At 39.1% G+C, this 23,154-nt stretch overlaps 1 protein-coding gene across 1 annotated transcript in view; it reads left to right on the top strand.

The window, feature by feature from the left end:
• The window catches only part of RAPGEF4 (Rap guanine nucleotide exchange factor 4), a 69,398-nt gene extending 58,286 nt beyond the window's left edge, over window positions 1-11,112 (top strand). The window contains exons 19-24 of the mRNA XM_070956899.1: window positions 2,014-2,104; window positions 4,834-4,884; window positions 5,427-5,514; window positions 5,802-5,866; window positions 9,867-9,921; window positions 10,985-11,112. Coding sequence (XP_070813000.1) covers window positions 2,014-2,104; window positions 4,834-4,884; window positions 5,427-5,514; window positions 5,802-5,866; window positions 9,867-9,921; window positions 10,985-11,112 — 478 coding nt within the window. The remainder of the gene's footprint in view (window positions 1-2,013; window positions 2,105-4,833; window positions 4,885-5,426; window positions 5,515-5,801; window positions 5,867-9,866; window positions 9,922-10,984) is intronic.
• Window positions 11,113-23,154: the final 12,042 nt, after the last annotated feature.

The raw sequence follows: 23,154 nt of genomic DNA, 5'->3' as shown, positions 1-23,154 counted from the left end.
TGTAGTAAATGTAATCTCTTAAACTTAGAGGAGCAGTGGTGTCCTATATAAGCGATAAGGAACAAGTAAAATACAGGGTTGTGCATTTTGGAATGTTAAGAAGAGCCCTGCAGGATTAGACACAAAGCCAATGGAATCTAGCATCTAATGTGCGAACAAGATGCCTCAGGGAGGTGCCATCCTGACCTGTTGTGCTAAATGCACTCCAACAATGCTAAGGCGGCTGCAGTGAAGATAGAATAGAATAGAATAGAATAGAATAGAATAGAATAGAATAGAATAGAATAGAATAGAATAGAATAGAATAGAATAGAATTCTTTATTGGCCAAGTGTGATTAGACACACTAGGAATTTGACTTGGTGCATACGCTCTCGGTGTACATAAAAGAAAAGATACGTTCATCAAGAATCATAAGGTACAACACTTAATGATAGTCATAGGGAACAAATAAGCAATCAAATCATATTAGGAAACAGTCAATATAAATCTTAAGGATACCAGCATCAAGGTTACAGTCATACAATCATAAGTGGGAGTAGATCGGTGATAGGAACGATGAGAAGATTAATAGTAATGCAGACTTAGTAACTAGTTTGACAGTGTTGAGGGAATTATTTGTTTAGCAGAGTGATGGCATTCAGGAAAAAACTGTCCTTGTGTCTAGTTGTTCTGTGTGCAGCGCTCTATAGCATCGTTTTGAGGGTAGGAGTTGAAACGGTTTATGTCCAGGATGCGAGGGGTCTGTAAATATTTTCAAAGCCCTCTTTTTGACAGGTCCTCAGTGGAAGGCAGGTTGGTAGCAATTGTTTTTTCTGCAGTTCTAATTATCCTCTGAAGTCTGTGTCTGTCTTGTTGGGTTGCAGAACCAAACCAGACCGTTATAGAGGTGCAGATGACAGACTCCATAATTCCTCTGTAGAACTGGATCAGCAGCTCCTAATGAGGAGAGAGAACAGGAAATCCACTCTGGGAACCTGTTTGCTCTCTGCCTAGGTGCTTAAACATTGAGAGAAAGGAACTTGGGGTGTGGGGTTTATCTTGGGAGTCACCTGGCACAAAGTGGAAGCAGTTGGAGGGAGATGGTATGATGGGTCTGCAGGTGGTTGGAGGTCCCGGAAGGAGGACAACATCCCAGGGGTGATTTTTTTTTAAAGTCCATTATTAGACTTCTCTGTATTTTTGTGGATGAAAATAGTAGCGGGACACTCCCCCCCCCCAGAGGCAAACTATTTTTATTTCCCTACATAAACATTTTCCAAACGTGTCCAGATTTGGCAGCAAAGGTTCAAATGTTTGGGGAGGGTGGAGATTGGTTTTAAGCCAGAAAGGGGAATGTTTGACTCCCAAATCATTCTGCATCCATTTCCACCTTTATTGAAATGAAACAAAACAAAAATTGTGCTGCTAAACAACGTCTACAACAAATTGCCCATCCCTGTTCTGATGCAGGCAGGGGGAAATGAGTGCCATGCCTAAAAAAGTAAGGTTCATATTAAAATATCCTTAATTGAAAACAGAACTTTTTTTTCCAAATGAGAATCTGTGTGATTGTAGTTCTAGACTGAGTTTTAATAATATAACAGAATGATCATTATTGACTGAAACAGAATGACTAAATCATTAGAATACAGATAAAAAATGTGTCTGCATTGCTCGAACCTTTCTTAGTTCAGGATTTCTGGCTGTTTAATTTGAAGAACTTGCTTACACCAAAAGGCCTAATTTAAATAGTTATTTCCTGGCAATTCCAAATGGCCTTTCCATCTGTGTAAATATGCTTGGAATTGTTACCTAATTTAATAAACTGCAATGACAACTATTTATTGTTGCCATAACAAAAAGTGTTTTATATTCTCAGACTGAGTTCAAGTATGTTTAAATGTGTACGTTATTAAGATTGATGTAGAAGAACACAGTCCAAAGTCAAACACATTTGCAGGAAAGCTTCCTATGATCTTTTTCTCATGTCAAATTCTTCCTTTTCTCAAATTGTGTTCTTCTTTTCTTCCAGCTGTAAGGAATATAAAAACCTGAATTCTTTCTTTGCTTTGATTATGGGACTAAGCAACGTTGCAGTGAGTCGCCTCACAATGACCTGGGAGGTGAGTGCAGTTCTTCAAGGATTTGATTTTGATTTCTTCATCTGACTTGTGTGTTACTGTTTTTTTAGAATAGCAAAGGAGACTAGGCTGGCAGGACCGAATGGGTACCGTATTTTTCAGAGTATAAAACGCACGTTAGTTTTTGGGGAGGAAAATAAGAAAAAAGCTGATTGGCAGATAGATCAGCCTCCCGGAATACCCCCAATCAGCTGTTCCCAGAGGTGAATTTTAGCAACAGGTTCCTTGGTTGTGAGCTCTAGGCCTTGCTTTTTTTTGCTTTTTTTTCTGCGTCTGAAAGCCTCCGAAACAGAGCTTCAGAAAAAAAGCCTCTGAAGCTCTGTTTAGAGGCTTTTCTGAAGCTTCGTTTCTGATGCTTTTTTCAGCCTCTGAAACCTCCGTTTGAGAAGCTGGGCAGCGCTACATTCGGAGTATAAGACGTACCCAGATATTCACCCTCTTTTTTGGGGGAAAAAGGTACATCTTATACTCCGAAAAATACGATTCTTACACTTATGGTGTTAGAGAGAAGGTACAGTAGGTTTGAGTCTGCTTGTGGATCTTTCAGTGGATCATTCAAGAGATCTAATTTTCAGTTGCAAGCAGCAACAAAATGATTCTTTTCTTCTCTTCCCACATATCCAAATGAATGACATTTGTCAGCGTGGAGAGTGATTTTTCCATAGATGCCTTTTGTATAAGGATCCTAATCGTGAGTCCTGACGTTTCAGTAGGGAAATATCAAAATCACTCCAGCCTATTCAGATCTCAAATCCAGTGACTTTTTCTGTGTTGGATGTTGGACAATTTTCCCCCACATATTGGCAACCTTTGCTAAACCCCTCAGTATCAAAAACAAATTTCCGTGAGGCCAGGCAGAGAACTTGCCCCTTATAAACATAAATCTACATTCCTTTCTAGGTGGGGTTGTTCCTGTTCTCTGCATATCTCTTTAGAAGTTAGTTCTACTCCTCTCAGGGATCTTAATTAAGCTTAGGCATTTATTTATAGCATGGCTAACTTGCATGTTCCTGCTAACCTAGTAGTTTGAAAGTATGTAAATGCAAGTAGATAAATAGGTACCACTTCGGTGGGAAGGTAACAGTATACTGTGTTTCTCTGTATGCTATGTGCTGTGGCGTGGTCTCATGCTGGCCACATGACCATGGAAATGTCTTTGGACAGCATTGGCTCATGGCTTAAAGAAACAGAGATGAATTGTTGTTGTTAGTTGCGAAGTCGTGTCCGACCCATCACGACCCCATGGACAACGTTCCTCCAGGCCTTCCTGTACCATCCTCTGGAATCCATTTAAGCTCACGCCAACTGCTTCAGGGACTCCATCCAGCCACCTCGTTCTCTGTCGTCCCCTTCTTCTTTCGCCCTCAATCCTTCCCAGCATTAGGCTCTTCTCCAGTGAGTCCTTCCTTCTCATTAGGTGGGCAAAATATTTGAGTTTCATCTTCAGGATCTGGCCTTCTAAAGAGCAGTCAGGGTTGATCTCCTCTAGGACTGACTGGTTTGATCACCTTGCAGTCCAAGGGATGAATACCGCCCCCTCAAGTCGGCTATGACTAGCAGAATAAAACCTGCATGGATTCCTTTATCTACCTTTCCTGTAACCTTCCCTTGAAGATTACATCTGACAAGCATGAAAGTGTCAATGCCATTTAGTGGTAACCTGTCTTGTTTTCCTATGACTTCTTCCAACCTGTTTTCTTAATCGCAAATAATCAACCAACAAGAGAAATAGCTGGGAAACTGTTCAGTACTGTTCTGTCAGTATGGGGCGTGAGTGTGGGTGTGTTATATGGTTGTTGTGGTGGTTTTTTATTGCCTTTGAGTCAGTCTTGACTTCTGGTGACTGTCAGGACATGTCCTGCAGTTTTCTTGGTAGCGTTCTCCTGATTAAGAAATGTTTTGCCCTTTCTGGGCCTGAAAGAGAATTCCAGGCCCAAAGTAAGCCTTCTGACTTAAGGCAGGATTAGCATTCATACTCTTCTGATTTCTGGCCTGGCACTTTCATCCACTATTCCAAATTGGTCCTATGCATTGCTGTAGAACTTATTATTGGAAAGTGACACCATAACATAAATCTGAGCATTATATGATAGACTTGCACTCTGCAGTATCTTTAGGAACCATGTGCCCTTGGGTAAACAGTAGGCCTGTAAATGTTACAAAGATCTGTGAATGATGTTGCTAGATTATTGTACGGGGGGCGGGGGGGATGTGGTTAAAAATGGGAACAACAAGAACATGGAAAGAGGCTCTTTCCTCAGAAGGCTGATGGGAAAATCCAGATTGGAATTTAATTTCCTTTGCGTCTGTTTAACTTCTGTGAACTAAGGAGCAAAGCGCTCTCTATTTCCCAGGATATTTTGGGGTCTGCAACTAAATCTGCTCCAAGCTTCAGAGTTCTCTATTTATAATCTGGTTGCTAGGAAACTTGCTGTATTTTTCACTGCTGCTTTGTTGTAAATGAGCGGTGGAAGAACAAGATTTTCTGCCGTCTCAGACCTGTTAGAGAACTAGAGACAAGTCACTCTGCCCCTTCATGTGAAAATGGGCAGAGTCACTCTACACACCTACCAAAGGGCCTGGTGGAAGGCATGCTGTCTGTTGGCATAGACAATATGAACCAACAACTGAACTGTCTTTGTGCTTTCAGAAAAATCAAGCAATCTATATTTAATACAGGATTCCATGTTTTCTTTGTTTTTACTTGGCAGAAACTTCCAAGCAAGTTCAAGAAGATCTATGCAGAGTTTGAAAGCTTAATGGTAAATGGCAATACAGATTTAATTCTATGCATGGCACATTCTGGATACATTTTATTTCCGAACTTGATTCTAAATTCCTCTACTTTCTACATTTTATGCGTCCTTGTGTGACTTTAAAGAATTTATGACCCTGTTACAGTGCTGATAAAACAAGCATATATGACTAATAAATTACACTCTCAGGGAACCTCTTCTGAGAAAATGTCTGTCCTATTTACAGTCGATCTGGGAAATCTAAAAAACTTTTATCTTCCTTAGATATCCCAACTTCAGATTTGTTCATGCGCTATTTTTTACAGAATCCTAGTTTTATAGCTTATAGAGATGAATCAGCAAATGCACGAAGAAGGAAAAAAACAGAATTAAGCATGTTACATTATAACCACAGAGCCACTTTTGCTGCAGATAGATGGTTAGCCTTTTTTTTTTTAAATTAAAGAAAAATGTACTTCAGACTGTAATCCTCCTTTCAAAAAAGGTGGCTGTAATTTACATATATTTGAATTTGTCCAATACCTCTTTCTTTTCTTTTGTTTTTTTAGGACCCTTCAAGAAACCATAGGCCCTACAGACTCACAGTTGCTAAACTGGAGCCGCCTATTATTCCCTTTATGCCTTTGCTCATCAAAGGTAACGAGCTAAAGGGGGGGGGAAGATGAATTAAAAAATGAGATATTTAAATTAGACATGTGATCCTGTCTGTGTAGTTTCGTAACTCATAAAGATGGAAAAATATCTTCATATATCTAAACATTAACTTATCTAGCAAATAGGGCTTATGAAAATGTGTTAAACATTACTGTTTTTTTACAAGAAAATACTTCAAGTAGCTGTATTAGGGTCAAAAAGTTATATATATATATATATATTCCCTAAATTAAATTTCTGCTGTTTATATGGATTTATTTATATTGCAGACATGACATTTACATATGAAGGTAACAAGACCTTTATTGACAATCTGGTGAACTTTGAAAAAATGGTAGGTAATGCGTATTCCCAAAGCAAATGTGTTGATGAGTGACATCCTTATTGTGCCAAAATCAATGGAAAAATAATAGCTTTGATTTTGGAATGTGGGTTTCTATTGCTGTGCAAAAAGGCCCTTAGCGGGCAGGCATTGGAGCGAGAAGCTATCAGATGTTAAATTAATTCAAAGTTGCAAAAGATCCCATTGCCAAGAAAACTTTATCGTTATCAATCAACCAGTAATTTTAGTTCAATGGATCCAGAATAATGTCTTTTTGACACTTCATTTCCTCTTGCAGGTTAGCTTTATTCATTGAATGAATGAAGCTGAGGCAATTTCCCTTCCATGATTATACATCACTCTTAATTTTCCTCTGTCACCAATTTGTGTCCAAGATTTAACCAGAGTACTGTAGGTTTCATCTTTTCCAAAAGCAGCAAATATTCAAGGCTGTACCACTTCATAATGCTGATGACTAAATTTTTTTCCTATTACTATTTTTTTAAAAATTCAAGATATAAAACACATTCTCAATCTCACTAAATGTTGATGAAGAATTTTTGAAACCAGCCTATATGGCAAATTCTGTAGGTAGAGAGTATTGCATAATATAATTTTCATCTTCATCATTATAGTCTGGAAAGATTCAGGTACAGGTTTACCACATTGCTGTTGTTGATTATGGTTAGATTTTATGCAATGTCTTATAGTATTTCTTATGTCAAAATCTGATGCTCTCTATTGTAATGTGTCTTGTATCAAAGCCCTGTGCATTGTGTTACATCTGTGGTGGGCTTGTATATTGGGAGACACTGCCCCACTTAAATCATAAGGTTGTTTTCCATTGATCAAATGATTAAATACTTTGACCTTTCTTTGACTTAAGACCATACCTGTCAAGGGCAGACACTGCAGGAGGAATGATGCCATTTCAAGGCTGAGGAGAGAAGTTCTCTGTGTTGTGATTCTTGACAGATATGTGAAAGCACACCAACAAATCTTTTTGACCCAGTGGGAAAATAAATGCAGTTCAAATTTGTGCCACTTCCATGGACTGGGTAATCCAGATATCCCTAGGCAGCAGCACAGATGAAAGGAGGGATGACATGTCTAGAAATGGCTGGAACAGTGAGGGACATCTTGAGGTGACAGAAAAGGGGCACAAATGTTCCCCAGATTGCTCCCCAACTGACACAGTATGTCTCAGTTCAGGGCTTCCCCCAAAAATGTGCCATACTCCTTTGCAGAAAACAGCCACAAGCCACCCGAGGGCACTTTTATTTCAGAAATTCCTCCAACTGGCAATTCAGAATGGTGCTGTCAAACTGCTGGTTCTCCTATTTACTGGGGCCCTTCACCCTTGAGGTGTGAAATGAGGATTAGCGAAGGTGCGCATATTAGCGTTCAGGCTTTATGGATCTGAACAAAAGGAATTCACACACTGATCCTTATAGGGAGAAAAGAAGGGGCAAGCATGCTTTCATTTTTGGAACATAGAGATTATGCAAAAAGTGTGACTTAAACAGCAGTTTTTGTATGATATGTATGAATATTTATAACAATATTGAAGCCTGGTCCGGAAACAGATTAGCAGGTAATGTGGCTGGCCTGCTGCCATGATTCTAGGCTGCAGATTTTGACTGGAACTGTGGGTGGAGGGCTAGATGATTGGAGGGGAAAGCAAACCCAGAATCACCATGGCTTTATCTATCTGTTCTGTTTTGGAGGAATCCAGATCTTCAGTTTTCCCTCATATGACTTCCAAAACACACTGCATAAAAGTAAATGAATGTTCAGTGGATATACAATGTTGTACTTGGCTGCTCTTTCAGAAATGCCTCCATTATTATTATCTTGTCCCTTATATGCATGACATATCATAAGACCCACTATCATTTCAGGATAAATCAATATCAAGAACTACCCCTGCATCATCAAATTACTGTTTCAGAAACAGCCTTATAATTAAAATAGAGTTGAGAGGCACCGTTATATTTGTTATGGTGTGCAACGGTTATGTGAATTCGGCTTTCTTAAAGTTAACATTTGCTTGAGTTGCTTTACTGATAGGAAGGAATTATCAAAATTCTTCCTTGATATTAAGGAGGAAGACTGAGGAGGAAGGCAAGTGAAATGACAATAAATTTAAATTCCATTGATTTAAATGGATTTACCACAAGGACGGCTAAATCTGGATTTAACGCAATTTGCTTCCTAGTAGATGCTATTAGAAGGTTGTTCTTGTGTTTACTTGAATTCAGCACAGTTTTCAGAACTGCCTTGGGTTAACATGGGAATAAGAAACCTGTTCAGTATTGAGATAAAGAAAGCATTTTACTGAAGGTATTCATGGAAGATAGGATCCCATTTTGCATGGCCTGTGGGGTGCTCCTAAATTAGTCCCTTCCTGTGCTTTGAAAGGAATTGTCTCATTACAAGTAGTAGGGCAACCTGATCAGCTCACGGAATATAAGGGAACACCATATTGTCCTTCTTCTTAGCCATCAAATGTTTAGGATAGAGCAAAACCCTTTATTTTCATATCTATGAATTCCCAGAAACATTGATCTATCTATCACTATAGGATAATAATAATAATAATAATAATAATAATAATAATAATAATAATAATAATAAATAATAATAATTTTATTTCTATACCGCCCTTCTCCTGAAGGACTCAGGGCGGTGTACAGCCTATTTAAAAACACAAGACAAAACAGCGATTAAAATTTAAAATAATGAAATAGATTTGGCTCAAATTTAAAACCCCAGAAATTTAAATACCCCAGTTTAAAACTATTATGTTGATAGCCCGGCCTGGCGGAACAACAGGGTCTTCAGTGCGCAGTGAAACACCCGGAGGTCGGAGATCTTACGTATTTCCGGGGGCAGTTCGTTCCACAGGGCTGGGGCTCCCACAGAGAAGGCCCTCCCCCTGGGTGTCGCCAGCCAACATAACTTGGCCAATGGCACCCGGAGGAGACCCTCTCTGTGGGAGCGAACTGGTCGGTGGGAGGCTATTGGTGGCAGAGGATGGTCTCGAAGGTACCCGGGTCCTATGCCATGGAGCCCTTTAAAGGTGGTAACCAGCACCTTGAATCGCACCCGGAAGACCACTGGGAGCCAGTGCAGCTCGCGCAGGAGGGGTGTCACGTGGGCACAACGGGTTGCGCCCATAACCACCCGCGCGGCCGCATTCTGGACCAGTTGGAGCCTCCGAGTGCTCTTCAAGGGGAGCCCCATGTAGAGAGCATTACAATAGTCCAACCGGGAAGTAACAAGGGCATGAGTGACCGTGCGCAGGGCGTCCCGGTCCAGAAAGGGCTGCAACTGGCGAATCAGGCGAACCTGATAAAAGGCCCCCCTGGCCACGGCCGTCCTATGCTCTTCTAAAGACAGCCGTGCTGGGTAAAATGGATTTGCATCCAAAGGATTTTAAAAATATTCCTAGAAATAGATTTTTACCAGCATTCTGCATGCTAATTTGAATTTAGAATGAAGAGAATGAGGGAGAAGTGGATATTACATACAACATAAATGCATTCAAGAATGATGGACTCATTAAGAGAATTGCACATAAAGAACTAAACCAATTAGAGAAAGCTTAGGTTATTGATATATGAATAATGTCTTCCTTATCAAACAAAGTTCCCAAACATTTGGAGCTGGTGATTGGTATATGGACTTTTGAAAAGATGTAGTATGTGCTTTTAAAAATCGTTACCTTGGGAAATTGGACTAATTTCAAAATTGTTATATCAGAAGACAAGATATGAAATGGCTTTGTGCATGCTTATTGTCCCTCAAATTTCTTATCACTTATCCCTAGTTTAATCTTCGGGATTTTTCTTCTGGGTAGGTATCAAGTGGAGCGAAGACTGTGATAGATAATAGTGGAAATGTCCACAGACACATTGGTGCCAATGAGCTCCAGCTTAGGAATCCAGGATGTAATAGAATTGGCGCTTAAATTTTCTTTCTTTGGTGATTTTCCCCTCTCTATTTTCAGCGCATGATTTCAAATACTATTAAGACAGTGAGATTTTGTCGGAGCCTGCCTTTCAGTAAGTATTGCAATACTGTCATAATGACAATTTTTCATCAGTTTCATCAGTGGTATAGTGTCATAGATTAGAAACAATGAGTAAAAACTAGAAGTAGAATCAAATGCTACTGAAATCAGCTTTTCTAGGTTTTTAGAAAAGAAAGGTTTGAAATTATGGGGGTCATTTTTGTCAGATCATAAATATTATCTCTGCTAATAAAATTATATTGCATAATTCTCCAGTATCAGTCAAAATAATGTTAAATGTTTAAATTTTAATGTAATTTTAAGGTAAAGTAACTCACTGCCTTGAGTCTCAGTGGAAATATAAGTCTGATAAATAGTAACTTACAGGTAGTCCTCAATTTACAACAATTGAGCCCAAAATTTCTGTTCTTAAGTGAGACATTTGTTACATGAGTTTTGTCCTAATTTACAAGCTTCCTTGCCACAGTTGTTAAGTGAATCACAGCAGTTGATTAGTTAGTAACCCAGTTATTAAGTGAATCTGGCTTCCCCATTGACTTTGCTTGTCAGAAGATCACAAAAAGTGATCACACGACCTCGTGACACAGCAGTGGTCATAAATGTGGACCAGTTGCCAAGCATTGGAATTTTGATTACATGATTCATGCTGCAAAGCTCATAAGTGTGAAAAGCGGTCATAAATCACATTTTTTTTTTAATTTGATTTATATGCCGCCCTTCTCCGAAGACTCAGGGTGGCTTACAATGTGCTCAGCAATAGCCTTCATCCTTTTGTATATTTATACAAAGTCAGCTTATTGCCCCCACAAACTGGGTCCTCATTTCACCTACCTTAGAAAGGATGGAAGGCTGAGTCAACCTTGAGCCTTGGCGAGATTCGAACCCTGCAGTAATTGCAGGCAGCTGGTCTTAATAACCAGCTTTAATAACAGGGTGCCTTAAACCCCTGTACTACCAAGGCTCTTTTTTCAGTGCTGTTGTAACTTTGAACGGTCACTAGATGAACGGTTGGAAGTCGAGGACTACCTGTAATAAATTGCTTGCGTTTGACTTTGACTAAGCATCCCAATAGCTCTTCATTCCTGTTTCATCAGGTCCTGATGCATCTCAAGCAAATAAGAACCATCAGGATCTCCGGGGTTATGTCCGTCAATTAAATGTGATTGATAACCAGAGGACTTTATCACAGATGTCACACCGTCTTGAGCCACGGCGTACTTAAGCATCGGGGATTATACCCTCCCTCTTTTTCCAATACAAGGTCAAGAACAATCCCTCTTTTTGCTACTGCACTGCCACCGCAGAGAGAAGCAACAATGAATTCTACCGTAAGATCTTTGGTCACTAATGCACAATGTTCCTACCACCCAGGAAACCACAGAGATGTTTGGCTGATGAAGAGGACATGATCCGTAGCTGAGTGGTTGCCAAGATTGTACACTCTACATTCATGTAAAAAGTTTTGTACATAATAGAAGTCTTTATTTAAAAATGGAGAGAATTCCAAAACCTTGGTGAGATGAGTATTTAAGAAAAAAAAAGTATGGATGGATTCCTTGGCTAATAGAAGAAATTAAATGTCTGATCCACTACAAAATTAAACGCCCTATGGATTTGCATGTTCAGCTTACATGGTTTCAGTAGCAAAAATCATTAGTAGCAGGGAAAAAAATACAGTAACATCCTATGCCATGTTTTTCATATTTAGAGAATAGTTAAAAGCCTTTTTTCCCTGCAAGAGAAATATATTTTTTAAACGTCAACTCTAACCACATTTGCCTTACAGCAGTTGAGCATTATGGCCTCCTCAGAAGCCCCAAGACTGGCCGAGTCCTTAATACGTTGGTATCTATCATGTAGATTTCACTATGGGGTTTTTTTGTGTTCTTTTTAATTGCCAATCAGGATTTTACCCATTGTCAGAACAAAGTAATGTGGTTTTGAAAAACAGAATTGAAAGCAGGTGGGAAGATACAAATTTGAAAAGAGCACAATCTGCACAATATTTTCCTGGATATAGGAAATCTTTAAACTCAGCTGCCCTGTTGGCTGATTTAAGTGGTATTTCTAGACTAAACTTTACAAAATATCTTCTAATTTTCAGGAATCATTTCGCACTTTTCAACAGGCAGTATCTGCAAGTGTTAATTTATTTCTTTATGTGTTAGGCATTGTCCCATGAAAAAATATTTTATCTATTTTATTTAGCATGTAATTGAAGTACAGGTTTCTGTTTATATTTGGTCTGTATTTCATGCTAAAAGGAGATGGTTTATGATTTATGTAAATAAAATGCACTAATTAAATATAATTGCCAAATAAAATACGTTCCTTGTTTATTTAAAAAGAGAACACTTGCCACTTTTATCTTAATCCTTTTTAATTTGTTGTCATAGGTACTATCTTTTGCCATTGGACTTTGCTATTAGTGGTAAATACTTTCAGTGACAGGCTTCAGCTAGAAAATAACTGGATTTGATTTAGTTTATATATCATAGGCTGCCCAATTTACTTAAAATACAAATCTAAAGGGAGATTCAACGTTCTCACTTGAGGCACAAATGACCAGGCTTAAATTATTCTATTTCAGACACATTATGCAAGGTGGACAACGAGCTCTCGGGAGAAGGCTCTGATTCTGAGAAAGGTGGAAGGAAAGAGAAGAAGACTGGTAGCAAGGTGGAAGGTGTCAGTTACTGTGGCAGTGAATGCACCTTTGGAAAGACCAGGTTAGAGACAGATCATAATGGAGAAAATCTATATGGTTGCTAGGAATTGATACTGATCTGATGGCACATAATCAATCAAAAAATTAAGTAGAAAACTAGAAAGGGATGTTATTTTTTAAAAAAATTGAACAAAATCAGGTGATATAGGCAAGAATAGTAGGGCTGTTCCTGAAAGACTGAATAAAGTTTGATTTCCAATAAACCGGTGCATGGTATTTTTTAGACCAGATTTCTTTTATTAATTGTGTTCTTAAAGGGAAGGAGCAGACAACTTTCTTTCTTTCTTTTCATGCCCAATTAAGATCACATTTGCAGACAACACCCTCCAGTTGGAATAAAATGTCAAGTTTGTTGGGGTTTCATCGTGCAAGCAGCATTTTTAGGAAATAGTTGAGAAGACAGCTGGTGCATAATTTCCACCTATGGCTGAATAGAACCAGGTCATCTGTGGCTGCCCTTCGCAAGAATAAATGCGCCGTTTGCATTTTACTCTGAGAAAAAGAACTTGGGTTAAGAAAAAATGTCACTTCACATTTCCCGGCAATCTCCGAGAATGCCTGTGTTCCCTCCTTAATGGTATTAATTGCCTTTGCATGAATAATCTAGGCGCACAGCTGGTGTACAGGAATTTATACATTATCAAACTAATACTGCTTTTGAAGCAGAGTATTTTCCTCCATGCTACTTAAGCTACCCCCCATTGTCTCAAGGGAGGTAGATGTTGATGATAAAATAAACAGCTCAAATTAACACTTATGACAATTGATATCCTCATTAGGTTTCATGTCAACATTCACTATTGAAGATGGGGGCAATTTTCATCTCTTAAAGCAGATTTTAAGTGTGCTTCTTGGCTTAAAAAAAAAGAGTGACATCAAGATCTTATTCCACATTAAAGAAATTCTGGTTAACAATAGATGGTGGAGCAAATGACACAATATGCAAACAAGTGGAAATAAGGCAGTAAGGAATAATCAATCTGTAAGAGAAATTTAAGGTGTCAGGCCTGGAAACCATCTTTTGCATTGGGCCTTCAGGCCTGCCACATTTAATACTGTGGGAAACGGAGGGGGGATGCAATTAAAGATAGGATTTGGAGGTCAGTCCAGACGAAGTTGTCCTTTTTAAACACTATCTTCCCATGACTATTTTCTGTATTTTCTAAATACACCTCTGCCCAAAACAAATCAGTTGAAACAAAAAAGGTAGAATAACAGCAGTGAGTTCCAGTCCATGACGACGGTAGAGAAAGATTAAATTGATGATTACTCAGTAATTGGATGCTAAAGAGCTTGACTTCTCTCTTCCTTTTACTTTATATCCATATGAAGCTCTGGGGAGAGATTATAAGTGAAGAATCATTCATTTATATATTATATCCAGTTAAATATTCCCACCCTCCGCAGAACAGGTGATATAGTAAAGGTATTGACTTAGTGCCTAGAGCAGTTACAGTCTCACATCCTGGACATAAACTGTTTCAATTCCTATTCTCAAAAAGACGCTATAGAGCACTGCACACCAGAACAACTAGACACAAGAACAGTTTTTCCCCGAATGCCATCACTCTGCTAAACAAATAATTCCCTCAACACTGTCAAACTAGTTACTAAGTCTGCATTACTATTAATCTTCTCATCATTCCTATCACCCATCTCCTCCCACTTATGACTGTATGACTGTAACCTTGTTGCTGGTATCCTTAAGATTTATATTGACTGTTTCCCTATGACAGGGGTGGGCAACTATGGCCCTTTTATGACTTGTGGACTTCAACTCCCAGAATTCCTGAGCCAGCCATGTTAGCTCAGGAATTCTGGGAATTGAAGTCCACAAGTCATAAAAGGGCCATAGTTGCCCACCTATGACTATCATAGTTGCCCACCTATGACTATCATTAAGTGTTGTACCTTATGACTCTTGACGAATGTATCTTTTCTTTTATGTACTCCGAGCGCATATGCACCAAGACAAAGTCCTTGTGTGTCCTATCACACTTGGCCAATAAAGAATTCTATTCTATTCTTGATAGGGAGGAATTGGTTTAGACTGAATCCTAGCTAGATAGAATGGGTGTGGTACAGACATCATCCAACTTCAGAGATACACTATTTATGGTTCTGTTGGGGTTGGGCTTCCCTTAAAAAAGATGTAGCTTGGAGATGTGAAGATTCTCCTGTAGACACAACTACATCTGGCGCACCAGCTACAATGCTTCCAGGGCCAGGGAGCATTGAGCATAGTTACTCAGGTTCTTGTAATCTCAAAGTAGAGCTACCACAATTCACTGTATGAAGCTGCTCTGAAGTTAAAACTGATGAGGCAAGAAGCAGATGAGAACTCCACTTTTTCCCTCACAACTTTCCCTTGAGCTTGCAAGCGCAATTCAAGGTCCTGACTATCAACATACAGCCTACATACCCCAAGGCCTTGTATTTTCTCCAAGACTCTCTACTCAAAAGTGAATCTACCTATCTGGTAAGATTTGGAAGAGAAGTGTTACCATTTACATGGCAATCAGCATGCCAGGTGGGGCCAGGAAGGGGTTTGCACTAAGAAATCAAAGCCTACAAGGCTTTAGCCCTGGGGGAGGGGGGGAAAGAACAAAACTATCTATTGTCAGTTCTTTGTCTGGCGAACTTATCTATAAATGCAGATTTTTTTCTGATGGATTTAGCAGATTTGACTTTTGGACTTTGTTTCAGTTGAGTCAGTACACACTTCATCCTCAATAGGAACCTAATATAAATTTTGCTCTGTTTGTCAGTCTGGACAGCTCATCAAGGAACAGAGTTTGAATGTTCATTACGTTGAAGGCAGTGACTGACATTGGCATGTGAAGTGTCACCTTCCAAAAGTGGGCAGGACTGGAAGGTGAAGTTTGTTTCATTTTACCAAAATGCTTGCAGCAGGCTCTGTGCTACACTTTTTGCTCCTTGCAATAGGAAATGGTGTTGAATGTCACTATGGCATTTAGGAGAGCCAGGAGTTACCCTACCTTATTATTGTACCGTATTTCTGAAAGACCTCAAAATCAATCAAGGTGGGTTCAAACTATCAAAAAAAATGCTTGGATGGTATTACAGGGCCACAATATTTAACTAGAATAAAGAATTACTAAAGGGCAGGAATACAGAGAAATAATTGTCTATGGAGATACTGTCTCCATAATACTTCTCTATCCCAAAGGTGCTTTTTCAAGAGGCAACTGGACTTTCTGGTTTTCCTTTGAAGACATTTCGCTTCTCAGCTTCTTGGATGAAAAGCAAAATGTTTTCAAAGAAAAACCAGACAGTCCAGTTGCCACTTGAAAAAACACCTTTAGGATAGATAAGTATTACTTTCTTCCTGAACTAGCCAGTCAGACATTCTTACTATAAGTACTGATCCCAGAATTCAGCCTTGGCATGATAGCCCAAGCATATCCAATAACCAAAACTCATCCATCAGTACAGAATTACAGTGGAGTTTAAAGGTTTGTGAATCCCTTTGAAATTTTCAATTAAAAAAAAATTCAGTTCCAACCCAACTGTAGTGTCAAAAAAAATACACGTTTGGAGATTCCACCACTTCTTCAGATAAAGTTTGGAATGCAACCCTCTCCATCACAACCCAAACAAGCTTTTCCGGATGATAATGAGAAGCACAGCTCCTTTGCCAAAAGGAAATTCTAAAAAGTTGCTTTAATGTGTTGAGTCATAGAGCCAGTTTCTACCAGGTGCTTTCCCATATAGATCAGCAGAATAGAGGAACCTATTTAAATGTTTCATGAAATCTGCATACTGATTATTCCGTAAAGAGAGTTGGATCCGTGGGGTTTCTGGAGATCAGTAAGAGTTTACAAACACCATAAAGCATTTTTAAAACCATGCCACAAAATAGTAGCACAATAGTAATTGATGAAGAGAGAAAACTGCCAATTGATATACAAGAAGAACTCATTTTGTTCCTTATCAATCTACACATCATTTCAAAAAATACTAATTGCTGTAAAATGTGTCTTGGTCGTATCTGTTGTCTTGCTGTTTTCTCAAAGAAAGTTCCAACATCAAGAGGAATGGTCCAACTTTGATTGTTCTAAGAAGGTTGTAAGATTTTTAGTTGAGACCTGGAGATGATTTTTTTAAGGAATCCTGAAAAGAAAAGAAAAAAAACATGTCAGTATAACAGGATTTGCTCTGCGACTAGCTTCTTGCAATAAAAATAGATAAAAAGACAAAGCAAAATAATTCCCTTGACTGGAAGGGGAAAGGCCAGAGCAATTCTGTACAAGTCAAATAACTTTTAATATAATTTTTAATGCCATTTAAAAATCTAGCCAAACAAGTTAAGCGAAATCAAAGCATTTAACCTGCAGGGGTACCTAGAGCAGATAATGAGTTTTGCTATGAAAAAAAAAAAGAAAAGAAGAAAAAAAAGAGAAAAGAAATGTTTTAACAAAAAGTAACTGGAGAAAATTATAAGCCTAAATTGTTAGCGTAGCTTCTTAGTAAGGTCAACTGCATAATATACGGTACCTTAACCTCTTCCAGCAATTTTTAAACACCATGCAGCTTAAATAGCCTTCTTCTGAATTCAGACTTATTTCTTCTGGGAGACTGGAATGCAAATCAAGAGGTAATAGTGGAAGGAAATTAAAAGATGTGCTTTTCTCATTTCATTTTTTTCCCCTACTGATAATAAGAAAAGCAGCATAGAGTGTGGTATAGTAAAGTGAACCTCTGGCTCTCTGAATAGCTTTTCTTCTACTGTTAATCTGAAATGCATTACACCCTGCCTTTTCAAATAACCACCATGCTCTGTACTGTGATCAGCATTAAGGTTCAGCAGGCACCAGCAGCAGAGGTCACCAAAGGTCATCATATTAGCTATCAAAAGAATAATAGCCAGATTTAAAAATTGTTATTTAAAAAATAATATATCAGAAACTTTCAGATTCAACTTTCAGGGTAAACATTCCAGGTATAGATTTCAAAGTCTGGAGCTCAAATGAACTGAAAAGCTGTAGAGAACTCCTTCTATGGAAATCCTGCTTTAGTGTTTTAACAATTCGAAAGCACATAAAAAATGCAAGTAGAAAAATAGGCACCACCTTTGGTGGGAAGGTAAGAGCGTTCTGTGCACCTTTGGCATTTAGTCATGCCGGCCACATGATCACGGAGACGTCTTCGGACAGCGCTGGCTCTTCGGCTTTGAAACGGAGATGAGCACCGCCCCCTAAAGTCGGGAACGACTAGCACATATGTGTGAGGGGAACCTTTACCTTTACCTATGTAGCTACATTTCTATGTAAGAATAACCTTCCCATGCATTCACAACTAGATAGGATCCCCACAGCATGGGCATCCTTCTAACCCTGATCTTCTGAGCATTTTAGCACTCTCCTTTTTCCTGGAGGGAGGGGATTTATTCATTCTTCTCTCTCTGTCTCTTTCTCCCAGATAATGAGATGCTTCTGAAGCCAGTTCTGCATCCAGAGCAGAAGACACAAGGGCATACATCTAGGGATTCACTCAGGAATGGGAGTAAGGGGGAGGGCTCCTAGATTCACATCTGGCTTACTGGATTCCAAAGTACACAAATAGCATATGTTCCCATCTAAAGAACTCTTTCCTAATTGAACACATCATTGCTGAATCTCCAGTTGAGAGCCACTTTGCATCTAGCAAATGGGAGAAATTATTAAGCACATGGCCATAGGAAAGAGAGAGAAGAGTGGGATCAAGCATCATAATTTCTGATGATGCCCTTGATGTTGGGAGTTGGCAATCCTTTTGTTACTGAGGGTTTACAAACCTCAGGATATGTAAAGAAACATTACTCCTAATGATTGTATTATAATTTAGAGCACAACAAACTGAAAGTGCCCTGTGAACTAATTATTCTTGATATATGTCTGGATGCCTGTCCAGATATGTTTGAGAGTCTGTCCAGCTTTGTTAATTTTTCTAAAACCATCCAGTTTGTAATACAACATGAGGCTTTCATGCAAACAATGAACATATCCTGATATGGTTTCAATTCCTGTGATTCATATCCTGTGATATACACACTTTCATCTTTCAGTGGGTCACAAGCACAAAGGGTGGGGATTGTGTTGCGATGTCCCCATTTGCGTTGCCATTTCTTCATCATCACAGTTGGCAGCAAATGACAATGATGTTACATGTTGATATTCATAGGATACTACCAGGTGGATCTGATTAAGGGATCCTGTCCCGTTTCAAGGTCTTGGAAAGACAATTTTATTTTAAAAGAACACTGAAACAGAGACAGTTAGTCAGAATGTTCTATTTAGATATCTCTCCAAGTAATTTGAATAATTCAGAGACATGGGTGAGATAATAAAATTAGTCATCGATAATCACATAGCATCTCCCATCTGCAGGAATATGCATACTATGTGACATGCACAGGTGAGTCAAAGGGATACTAAAATTAGCACCATTCAAAAATATCCAGCAGTGGGGTGGGGATGTGGGAGATACATCTATAATGGAAAGTCTCTGAATGCTATACTAACCTATCTTGCCATGTTCTGTCAACAGAAGGATTTGGTTTTTTAACATTCTCAAAATCCAAGCATGAGTCCCCAGCGGTATCCCTCAAGCCACAGAAGGATCCCACACCTGATTGCATTCCAGATGTTTGATTTTCATCTCCAAAAATTCCCCAGCTAAGATGAGCACTACTGAGAAGTGCAAAAACTGGGGTCCACATAACTGAAGGGCACTGACATTAGACAGATCTGCTTTAAAGAGCACAGCCAACTCCATCAAGGACAAAGGAGAAGTTACAAACAACAAGATATTTATGACAGGTGTTCCTGTTTCTTGAGATTGATTGGAATGAGATTTTGCTGGAAGAGATTTCTGTGAGATAACTACCATTGCCCTCCAAATCTAACAAAACAATGTTAAAAACAAAACAAAAGAACATTTTTACTACAATGTTGTTAAAAAAAATTGTAATCCCCCAAATTTGGAGAAATTGGAATGGTTTTAAAGAGGCCACTCTGGAATGTTTCTGCAATTCTCCAGTCTAGTCTGCAACCCTGAGATTTCTGGTAATCTCCTTTCCAAGTGCTAAATAGATTTGACTTGCTTGACTTATCTAGATCAGGGGTGTCAAACTCGATTTCATTGAGGGCCACATCAGGGTTGTGTTTGATCTTGGGGGCCGGGGGGCTGTGGCTAGGGTGGGCGTGGCCAGCTTGACGTCACTTGTGTTGGGAGCACCTGTAGTGTCCCAAGCGCTCTGTCAGCGAAAATGGGCTCCCAAGCTCCATTTTCGGCTGTGATAGCCTCCTGCAACCCTCTGCCAGCGAAAACAGAGCTTAGGAGGCCACCTGAGCCCTCCTGAGCTCTGTTTTTGCTGCAAAAGGCATCACGGGCCAATGCTTCACTGTTTCCAGGACAGCCCTGTGGGCCAGATCTAAGCACCCCGTGGGCCAGATCCGCCCTCCGGGCCTTGAGTTTGACACCCCTGATCTAGATTATTTAAGCTTAGCTAAAAGAACTTTCCTCAACACTAAAAATATATTAAAAGGCACACCATGCATCTGTTTGTAGATGCCAAACATTTTGAAGGAGTCTCACAAAGAGAGATTGAGGTAGCAATTTTGAGTGTTCAACTCTTTATATGCTCCAGCCACAAAGAACCTTGAAGATCAAACCATCAGTAATTGCCTTGGAACCAATAAAAATAATAAAGTCTGGTCATAAAACCCAGTCCCAATTAATAATAATGTTTTCATCATAAACTGATCCAGTTTGTAGAGAAGTATGAGACTGACCCACATACAAAGCATTGCAGGAATCCAAATGTGTGAATGTGTACCTCTGAAACAAGACATGCCTGTTCAGGTAGGTAAACTTGCAACTGGCAGACAGGATGCATCAATTAGCACACAGAGTCTCATCTTTAGGATAAACATCTAGTAAAACAATGAGTTTACTTTGGTAAGGATTACATTTGGGGAAAAAAAATCAGAGATCCCAAGAGACTTCTGGGATGTTCTGCCAAGTTGTGATGCAGGTTTTGTGAGTTACACCCCAACCTACATAATGATTATATGGTATGGGAGAAAAAGACAGAAGCAGCAGCAGCTGCTGTCTTTTAGCCTCTCAGAGCAGGAGGCGTCCAGATGAGGAGATGGCCTGCAGAGGAAACTCTCTGGGTTTCCCAGGCTGGACCAAGATGGCATTCCTGATTGTGCCTTTTGAGGACATATTTTCTTCCAACTAAAAATGGCCAATGTTAATGTTCCTTAAAAATTTAGATAAATAATTACTTATGGTATTCATTTGTTAGATGTACATCCTGTCTTTTCTCCAGCACAAGATGGTGCACATGGCATCAACATCCATTCTATGAGCTGTGGTGGTGCAGTGGTTAGAATGCAGTATTGCAGGCTACTTCTGCTGACTGCCAGGTGCCTGCAGTTCGATTCTCACCAGCTCAAGGTTGACTCAGCTTTTCATCTTTCCAAGCTGGGTAAAAGTAGAACCCAGATTGTTGGGGGCAATATGCTGACTCTGTAAACCACTTAGAGAAGGTTGTAAAGCACTGTGAAGTGGTATATAAGTCTAAGTGCTATTGCTATTTCCCACCTGAAAGGAAGGCTGGAGTGAGTGGAAGTGACTGATCCAAGCCATTCAGTGACTTCCTGCGACTGAACATGACTTCCTAGAGTCAGTTAACAGGAATAAAAAGACAAGGCAATTCAAGCCATCCCTCTTCCTTAACTTCCCTTGATATTTAACTGTAGATAAATTGAATCCAGAAATATCCATTTTTAAAATGCCTACACTTAGGTGAGTCTGCAGCAATATTGTTTGAAACCACTGAGATTTCCTAATGGAAAATAAAGCATCATGCAAGGAAAAAATAAAACACCATGAGACTATACATCAGCTTTTTTTGGTCAAAATGCTTAATTTATTAACAAACTAACAAAAATATTGTGCTGTTCTATAGGTTTTTTTAAAATTATATTTTCCTTGTTTTTATATAGTTTTAATTGTTTTGACTGGTTCTGAGTCACACATTTGAGATATGCAGTTATATAATTGGAATTTTAAAAAAGTCTTTTAAAAATCAAATCCCTATAAACACAACTAAAATGACCTTTTTAGGCAGGGGGAATTGCTCTTGTTGAAAAAATTACTGATAAAATTTGAATATTAAGTTTAGAATGGGATGTATCACAATTTTATCAGGAAGGTAGATTACACACACACACAAATCTATATACACATACACACTAACATATACATACATATACACAGAATTTTAGTATTAAGTATTTTAAGAATTTAAATTAGACATAATTAAAGATTAAATATACAGTGTATAAAAACAACAGTGCAATCTTGCGATTATGTGTGAATTTGGATTTATGTTGTTATTGGATGTAAAAGTATCTTAAAAAATTAAAAACACAACAAAACACCTGATAGTTCTATAAATGAATATGCACAGAATTTTAGCTGTGGTGTTGTGTGTTTACAATAAATCCTGCTGCCTTTTGACACTTAACTTTTGTAAATGTGTCTTGAATGGAAGCGTTATAAAGCCTTCTTAAACCGATTTTGAACTCAAACCCCCTTTCTCATTAACCAAAGTAATATTGAATCTCTTTAATACATTTAAATTATAGGAATAATGATCATAATGGACTGTGATTAATGTGTGTATATATATAGTGTACACGCGCATATATACATACACATTTATATATATATGTGTGTGTTTCCCCAAAAATAAGTTGCTGACTTATATTTTTCTGAACCCCGAAATAAGCGCTTGGCCTTATTTTCGGAGAGGTCTTATTATTTTGGGGCATGTGGAGAAGATGGGGCTCCTCTTGCCATCTTACCTGATTTCCAGCTCTGCGTTTAAATATTTTCAGGGAGGTCTTATTTTCGGGGGACGCTTATTTTAGCGCATGCACTCAAAAGCCCAGAGGATGTCTTATTTTCGGGGAAACAGGATAGATAGATAATTTCTTTTGAGACCGTGCATCAGAATTTCATTTTTTAATGTGTGCCAGTGTGTTCACAGAAAAAAAGTGACAATAAAGGTTATCTTATAACGCATAGAAAATATAAAATCCAAAGACTTGTCAGAGTCAACCAAGTTTGCCATTTATTTTTGGAACTCAGCCTGACTCTTTAGTATGGTGTAAAACCCCGTCAAAAGCGATGGTGATACATCCAAAGCCCCTACAAACACTCTTTGATTCGATCTCGATCGCCCGATCTTAGCTGGAGGGAGAGAAAGCAAAGGGTTGGCCCGGCTCACCCACCGCAAAGACCCCAGTCAGAGCTATCGAGAGAGAGTTTCCGAAGAGGCCGCGCTCCTCAAGCGAGACACCCGAGAGGCTCACTCGGCCAGGCAAAGAGCCCGGGCGCCCTCGGGGATCTCCCATAATCGCCTGACAGCCGGCCAAGTGGGCGGGTCAGGACTTGTCCCTCCGTTCCCGGCTGGGCTGTGCGCGGGGTGGTGCTTTTCTTCCCAGCTCCGGAGGCACC

Source organism: Pituophis catenifer, unplaced genomic scaffold, assembly GCF_029215685.1.
Source record: "Pituophis catenifer annectens isolate HBS135680 unplaced genomic scaffold, rPitCat1.0.hap2 SCAF_1, whole genome shotgun sequence".
Lineage (NCBI taxonomy): Eukaryota > Metazoa > Chordata > Lepidosauria > Squamata > Colubridae > Pituophis > Pituophis catenifer.
The sequence above is the reverse complement of the archived record's forward strand: the minus strand, read 5'-3'. Positions and strand labels throughout refer to the sequence as shown.